At 50.5% G+C, this 8553-nt stretch overlaps 1 protein-coding gene across 1 annotated transcript; it reads right to left on the bottom strand.

Annotated features, from left to right (window-relative positions):
• Positions 1 to 3622: 3622 nt before the first annotated feature.
• LOC109772994 (growth-regulating factor 6) lies at positions 3623 to 7747 on the bottom strand. Its single transcript, XM_020331699.4, has 4 exons — positions 7117 to 7747; positions 5954 to 6127; positions 5453 to 5807; positions 3623 to 4833 (listed from the first exon to the last, which is right to left on the bottom strand). Exons 1-4 carry the CDS (start codon positions 7457 to 7459, stop codon positions 3969 to 3971), a joined length of 1737 nt encoding a protein of 578 aa, XP_020187288.1. The 5' UTR covers positions 7460 to 7747; the 3' UTR covers positions 3623 to 3968.
• Positions 7748 to 8553: the final 806 nt, after the last annotated feature.

Raw genomic sequence — 8553 nt, 5'->3', positions numbered from 1 at the left:
TCCCGGCAAAATTCCCCCCTAAAAGCATAATCTAAATTACAATTGGGTCTTTCAATTCACAGGCCGTGCTCGCGCCGGCCGAGCTCTTGCTATGGCGCCCTCGCTGGAGGCTCTTCCCGCTGCCGTTGTTGGCGCGCAACACGCCGGACGCGGCCAAGCTCCTGATCGCGCCTCACTCGCGCTAGCTAGCTAGCAAAACACGTACGCGGCTAGCTAGCGCGTTGCTACTGCGCCAGTGGCCATCGGCGAGCTCGTCTGCAGCGAGCACCGGGCAGCAGCTCACGGGCAACGACGGGTAGCAGCACCGGCCTGCGGCAGCTCGCATGCAGCTGCGGCGAGATTTGGCCACAATCGAGCTCGGGAGAACGTGGCACCGGCTGCGAGGGAAACGGTTGGAGCTGAAATTTCCCTCCCGCCAAGGATAGAGTGTGCTGTAAAAAGAGTAGCTCCTCCCGTAGAAGGAAAATGGGCCATGGTTTAGAGGATCCCACAAAGAAAGTTTAGGACGGTCAGATTTTGAGAATCTATTCGGGCCGGGTATACGGGCTTCATCCCACAAACTTGCGGTTAATTTACTAGATGGCCTGGTTTACGGAATCTATTAGAGATGCTCCTACCCGGGAATTCGCAAAGGTAGTTCCTCGAGATGCTTGTTTAGTGTAGTCCCCGCTAATTTGGTAGTTCAGAGTGTGGGCTCCTATCTTGTGTTGATTTGAGCTTTGTTGCATCTAGACTATCATGTCTAGATTACTGTAATTAAGCTGGTTTGTTTTATGTTGCTCTTGGGAGTCTGTAGTTTGCCGGATGAACCTCTTTTGCCAGTATTACTAAATCAGCGACCATTAATATAGATCAAAGACAGTAAAAAACCAAAATAAGCAAAGATGAAAATATGCCAGCTTGCATTACTCAACAACTATTATGGCACTGCAACATTAATTGTACATTATCACATTATGCAACAACGTAGCACTACCAAATCCATCCACACACAACCGACACAACGTCAATACCCAGCGAAGTCTAAGGTTACAGAGAAAAGGTAAAAAAAAACTCAACATCCTGAAGCAGAGAAGACAACAACAGATTATTCTCAAATGACAAACTACAACGTAAAATGCTCCTGGATATGATGATGTTGATATGTAACAAGGTCCGTGAAGAAGACTTGCCCAAGTTCGTTCGTTGCCGAACTTCGTTGACAACCTTGGAAATTGCCACATTACCAGCCTCGGAAATTGCCACAAAATCTAACCCATGGTCACGCACACAGTCACCGACGTGTTTATGTTTAGCCAAGTCTGAAAGACCTCTGCTATCCCAAAACATGCCTCTCACGTGGAAACTCGGGTCAGGGTGGATACCTTCGCCTTCTTGGGCGGTTTTTGTTTCTTTTTTGAGTGGGATATTGATTTACGCGGGGACGCGGTGAAGTCACAAAACATGAACCCAGGTCGTACGTCATCTAATCCTACCTCGGTTACCGCACCAACCATGTGGGAGAGAAGCGGGCCGTCATAAGCAGCCGCCGGTTCTTCCTCCTCGGTTTCAGGGTATGGTAGGGGGCTCGAACACTTTGGAGTTTGGAGAAACCTTTAATCGGTCTATCTCCATGTGTTTCACCCCCACCGAAATGCACACAACATTTTCATTTTTTCCAATTTTAATTCCAACGTTATTTAAACTAGAGGAAATACGAGAATCGGAAAAAGAAAGAAAATATACCAACCTGCAATACTCAACAACTATTATGGCATTGCAACATTAATTGGACACTATCACATTATGCAACAACGTAGCACTACCAAATCCATCCACACACACGCAACGTCAATACCCAACGAAGTCTAAGGTTATAGAGAAAAGGGTAAAAAAAAGAACTCAACATCCCGAAGCAGAGAAGACAACAACAGATTAGTCTCAAATGACAAGCTACAACGTAAAATGCTTCTGGATATGATGATGTTGATATGTAACAAGGTCCGTGAAGAAGACCTGCCCAAGTTCGTTCGTTGCCAAGACATTGACAATTTCTCGACGATCTTACGTGGTTTCAGGGAGGTCATCGGTCTATGCACCAACTTTCACAAGAGCTCAGTTGTGCCCATCTGGTGCAATAATGTTATCTTGGGAAACATTCTACAAAGTTTCCCGGCAACTAGAGGGTCCTTCCCTTTAAGATACTTGGGCCTCCCCCTATCCATTGGGCAACTAAAGAAGGCGGACTTCCAATTTCTTGAGGACAAGATTGCGAGCAAGTTGGGTACTTAAGAAGGGCAAAATATAACGACCATTGGGCGTACAGCACTAGTAAAATCTGTCATCACCTCCCTCGTGGTCTACTTCATCACTTAGTTGGTCGTCCCACGGAGCATCTTGCAAAATGTGAACAAGCTGGAATGAGTTTTCCTTTGGTCTGGCTCGGATAAGACCACGGGCGCAAAGTGCAAGGTAAATTGGAAGGTTGTTTGCCGCGCGCGGGAGTATGGTGGTCTTGGAGTCCTCAACACCGTAAAGTTTGCACGCGCCTTACGCCTCAGATTGCCATGGTTTGAATGGACAGAGCCAAACAAGATGTGGGTCGGATTGAGCAATCCATGTGACGATGAGGATCTATATTTCTTCTATGCATCAACTACCATTATCTGTGGGGAATGGGGCCAAAACACCTTTCTGGGACTACCCTTGGCTACATGGAACCAAGCCAAAGGATGTTGCTCCACTAATCTTTGAGGCTTTCATGAGAAAAAATTGGAAGGTGCTAGAGGCCCTAAAAAACAACGCATGGATCTTCAAGATCAACCCCTACACGGTCATCTCAGTCGAGCACATTTGGCAATTCTTCACGCTTTGGACGCTCGTGCATAATTTCCATCTTGATGAGCTTTCCGAGGATACTATTATATGGAAGAACACGACCGATGGGCACTACACCACAGCCTCCGCCTATAAGGCACAATTTCTTGGCTTGGTCCTCTCTCTCATGGAGAGCATGATTTGGAAGGTTTGGGCACAGCCAAAGGCAAAGTTTTTTGCTTGACTCGCTATCCAAGATAGAATCTGGACAGCCGACAGGCTTGCCAAGTGGGGATGGCCAAACTATGGACTTTGCCCTCTTTGCAAAAGGGAGTAAGAGAGTGGGCCACACCTTTTCTTCAAGTGCTGCTATTCCATTCGGCTTTGAAAGATGGTCATTGAGAAATTTCGGTTAGAACATATGGACACCTCCTTGTGGCATCTGGATGCTTCCGTCAAGAATTGGTGGACAAATCGAACCGGCGCAGGAGTCCCCAACAGAAAAGCGATGGCCTCGCTGGCCATGCTCGTGTCATGGACCATTTGGAACGAGAGAAATGTCCGGGTCTTCCGGCACAAGAGCGCCCCACCGCCAATTTTGCTCACTACGATCACTAACGAGCCAAATCTTTGGGTCACCGCCGGAGCAAAGAAACCGGTGTCTATTATTTTGTGTGAGTAATCTTTCATGCCGTGTAAGGATGCCTGCTGTAACAAACTCTCCTCTCTGCTTAATTAATATATGAGGCAAACTTTTTGCAGCGGTTTCGGAATAAAAGACAGTAAAAAAACAAAATATGCAAAGATGAAAATATGCCAGCTTGCATTACTCAACAACTATTATGGCATCGCACCATTAATTGGACATTATGACATTATGCAACAACGTAGCACTACCAAATCCATCCACACACACACAAAAAAAAACGTCAGTACCCAGCGAAGTCTAAGGTTACAGAGAAAAAGGTAAAAAGAACTCAACATCCCGAAGCAGAGAAGACAGCAACAGATTAGTCTCAAATGACAAACTACAACGTAAAATGCTCCTGGATATGCTGATGTTGATATGTAACAAGGTCCCTGAAGAAGAAGACTCGCCCAGGTTCGTCCGTCGCCACAACTGGCCAGCCTTCTCGTTGCAGCTGCCATGGTCAGAGCTCAGAAGAAGAAGCTCACATCAGGCGGATGCTGGGGTGATTCACGACGATGGAGCCGAGATCATCCCGCGGGTTACCATCATACACGCCGTGGTACTCCTGCCTGGGGCTGCTGCCGGTGCTGCTGGACACCGATCCGAAGGCGGTCCTCTGCAGGACCCCCACCGGCGACGACTCCAGCGGGCTCGAGTCCCAGGCGTCCGTCATCAGGTTCAGCGACGCCGACAGGTAGCTCTTGGCCTCCATGTTGCCGCCATTGTTCTTGTTCAGAGCCTCCCCCAGCGGCCCGCCCATGGACGAGTCGCGGAACATGGGCATCCAGTTCGCCTCCCCCTCGTCCTTCGCCACCGCCGCCGTGGCCGCGACGCTGAGGCCGATGGGGCTGTACTCGCGGCTCAGCTTGAGGGGCGACAGCATGAGCTTCTCGTGGATCGGGGACGTGGAGGCCGACGACAGGTCAGAGGACGCCATTGGAACGGCGGACACCGAGAGCTGGGTCCTCTGATGAGCTTGCATGTCCTCGGCGTCCGGCCATGAGAGACCTCCTCCCTGCCCCTGCTGCGAGGGCGTCCTCGGCCAGTCCGCGAAGTGCTGCAGGGAGAGCGAGCTCTGCTGCTCGCTCGAGAGAGCTCGCTGCGAGGTGAGCAGGTTGACGTTCTCCAGGGAGCTGTGAGGGGAGCTCATCAGCGAGTCGGATGAAACCAGCCCGTAGTCCGGCCTCGAGCTCGTCACCTCGAAAGGATTGTGGTTATGATGTTCCTTTGAGAACGGGAACATGCTGCCTGCATTGGTGTTCCTCGCGCTCATGGAGGTCAGCATCGAGAGGGTGTCGGAGTCCTGCACTTGCTCGCACTCGTGTTGCTGCTTGCTCACCATTTCCCTGAAGAAGATTGATCAACATGTGATTGGTTAGTACTGTACAGCATGGTACATATGACAGTTGGCATCTCAGGGCTGGTGAACATCATGAACAGAAGAGACACTGATTGAGGTGGTAAAAGTAAATAAAACCATCAAAACCGAGAGCACCGACTAACTGAAGTGCATCAGACTATAGCACTACTGCCAGAGTTCTGTTGAGCAGGTTGCATCTCACCAAACTAGAACAGCTGGGGCTGCTGGAAATGGTGATCCACAAGAAACAAAGCAGTTCGAACCTTAATAAACTCAGGAGAGCGAATCGACAAAGGGTTCCCGACTACTCAAATTTTAAGCATAGTGGTGTTAAAATGTTATCGCTCGGACTCATCACCCTCCTACTGTTTTTCCTTCGGCAAAGAATGATGCGAGGTATACTTCAAATTAGCAGAACCAAAATGGGCTTACATTTCTAATGATTTAGTGAACAGAAACAACAGAGAAAAAATCTATTGAAGATATCACAGCAGCAGTTATAGTCTACCTACTATGCAAATATTGCATCACCTGTCATGTTCTGAACTGAAGTACACCTCAAAACTGCTAAGAAAAAGAACATGGTTGCATGATGATGAGCGTACCTGTTATATTGCAGTGAACAAGGATCAATGGTGCTGGCGGCGTAGTTCTTCAACGGTTGCTGCTCGTGGCAGATGGCGGCGCCGGCGGGAGCTCCGCCGCCGCCCCCGGTGGCGAGAGCACCGGGCTGGGCGGCAGCAGCGGCCGTCGCAGGCATCGCTTTCGCGGCATGGCCAGGCTGGCCTTCCACATGCTTTCTTGAACGATGGCGTCCCCGGTTCATATGCCGCTCGCAGTACTTCTGGTCGGCGACGGCGTCCCTGGAGCACCGCCACTTCTTGCCGTCCGTCCGGCGGCACCGCCCGGGCTCCAGGTCCGCGCTCCCGGAGTAGCCCAGCTGGAAAGGCCCCCACCCCACTGCAAAGCAAAGCACACATCCACGACCCAACGCAATCATGCAAAGATCAGTAAAGTCGGACGGAATCCATCAATCAAACACCGACTTTTATCATGGTGAATGGAGCTTTTTATCCCCTTTCTTGGCTCGGCTGGGGCTGACTTACATGTGGAGGAGCCAAAGTAGGCGGACGGGTAGAGCGAGGTGACGCTCCGGCGGATGGGGACGACGAGGTTGTGAGGCACGGCGATGTTGGCCGCCAGGTACTTGTAGATCAGGGCCTGGTGCTCCAGCTCCATCCACTGCGACGGCGTGAAGGGCCCCCTCACTGAGCTCAACCCTGGCACCCATGATAACAATACAAAAAGCAGATGAGCAACAAGACAGTGCAAGACAACAAGGCAAATCCAAGAAAATAAAGTGTACTTTCTTGACAGGGGCAAGCAAGCAAGAGGCGGGAGGAAATCTGAGGCAGGGTGGCTGCCAGGATCTCAGAAAACCAATACCAGATGAGAAAGAAGCACAGATATGAATCTTTCTTGAATCTTTGATCCAATGCAACAACCTCGATCTGAGAGTGTGATGCTTTGCTTGAATCTTTCTTGGGTGAGGAAAATGTGGGCTATTGGTGGCGTGGTGCCAAAGATCACACCTTTTTTCCTATCCATTTTGATCTTTTTCTTCTTTAGGGAGGAGTATTATTTTACAAAAGGGCGTGACAAAAAGGAATCCGCACGATCGCGCCGTTGAGGACAAGAAGAGTTCGTGGATGTCACCGGAAAGTGGTGGAGAAACTTGTCCAGGCAATTTCAAGAATGATCCCAATAAAAAGCCTATTAAAATATAAAAAAAAGGTGCTCTCCTTTTCTGTTCTTTTCTACAGATGATGTGAACTCTTTCTAGTCACTGATCCAATCAAGGGAATCCAAAAAAATGAAAAAGATGGAATAAAAGAAGTAGCGGCAGCTGAAAAGAAAGAGAACTTGTGATGATAAGCCTCCGAATCTAGGCGAAAATAGTAAAGAAGTGCGGTGTGAAAAGATATTTTTCTCCCTTTCCTGAGACTCGACGAACTCCATTTGATCTATGTGTAGGTAAAAAAGCCCTGGGATCAAACATTTTGCAAAGAGAAAATAGGGATACTGCGTGATGGGTGGCACCAAAAACAGCCAGAATGAATCAATATCACAAACACTCCAAACTCTGAATCCCAAAGAAGGCGGAAACTCTGAACCAAACAGCAGCAATGATACTGCTAGTTCAGAAGAAAGTAGCAAGCTTTGTAATCAAAGGAACTAGCAACCGAGATGCGGAGAAGCAAGGCTCCACCTGAGCAAGAAGCGGGCGTGCCGTAGTAGAGCGGCAGCGCGGCCTGAGCGGCGGAGGGGCAGGAGGCCGGCTGCGAGGAGGAGAAGCTGAGCATCTTCTCCCGGCCGTGCCCGGGGCTGCAGGTGCCGAGCAGGTAGGGCGCGGCCGCCTTGACGGCCTCGGACACCGCGTCGCTGTCCCCGGCGACCCGGGCCTGCTTGGACGCCGGCCTGCCGCCGCCCCAGCCGTGCTCGTCGGCCTCATTGCCCCTCCCGTGCTTGAGCAGCCTAGATCCGAGCATGCCGAGGTCCCCGCCGCCCACCCCCGCGTCCGCGGCCGCCATCAGCACCCCGCCCAGGTCCATGGCTCTCCCGCTCCCTCTCGCGGCTCGCTACTAGTGCTGGCGGTGGTGAGTGCGGTCATGGGGCTGGTGACAACGGGGAGGAGGAAGCATCTCTATTCCTCTCTTCTCTTGTGGCGTGGTGGGGGGTGAGGGTGGGTGGTGGCTGGCTGGCTGGTTGCTGGGAGTCCTGTTGGTGTTTGTTGGCTGCTCTTGGGTTTTACGGGCGGGGAGGAGAGGACGGGTGGTTGGTTGCGGTGGCCGGCTTGCGCTGGGGAAACCAGGCTGGTTTTCCTTTTGGGGGCAGAGACGGACGGGGACAGGAGAGGAGAGCACTGGGGTGTCAACATTGGGGAATAAATAGGCCTCCAATCTTTTTTACTTTTTTACCGCCACCCCAAACACGGCAATATTGATGGCGCCCAGCGTAGAGCAGCACAAGGCTTTTACTATTTGCTCCGGGATGGGTAGTAGTATATTTTCACCATCCAACCACGCGAAATGTTACAACTACTTGTGAAAAAAGATTTAATTTTATTAGGGGGGTAGTGGCAATTTACTCCAAGACAAAACAGTTTAGCAGCAGTACAAAAGGGAAAACACGTGCTGTGGTACTATCACTGAGCTCAATCCGCATCGCCATTTTGTTTTCCAGCTAGGTTTTTTTTCTTGTGAGGATGGATAGCATGCACGAGAACTTGATGGCATGGCACTAGGTTACGTACGCACTGGTAGTAGCGGCCGTGAATGAGGCTACATTTGATTGATACCGCCTACAGACTACAGTGTCTACACACAGTGGTGGATCAGCAGGTCGGTGACACGATCTAGGGCTTATTATTGGCGCCCGATGCAGGCCCTGATAGGCGCGTTTGCTCGCTCTGCCCTGCTTCGGCCACTCATTTGGCATTCAGAATCAGGAGTAGTAGTAGGTGAGGTGTCCTGGTTCTAAGATAGTCCCTCCTAGATCATACTGTAGATTACACTCCGATGGTACTACATCTATATTGCGCACATGCACCGGAATGCGTATCGTGACCGGGATCCGGATATCATCAATCATGTTACACGAGCAACAACACAATCGGAACCCAACTCCGACTAGACTTCTTCCATGG

This window comes from Aegilops tauschii, chromosome 4 (assembly GCF_002575655.3).
Source record: "Aegilops tauschii subsp. strangulata cultivar AL8/78 chromosome 4, Aet v6.0, whole genome shotgun sequence".
Taxonomy (NCBI): domain Eukaryota; kingdom Viridiplantae; phylum Streptophyta; class Magnoliopsida; order Poales; family Poaceae; genus Aegilops; species Aegilops tauschii.
The sequence above is the reverse complement of the archived record's forward strand: the minus strand, read 5'-3'. Positions and strand labels throughout refer to the sequence as shown.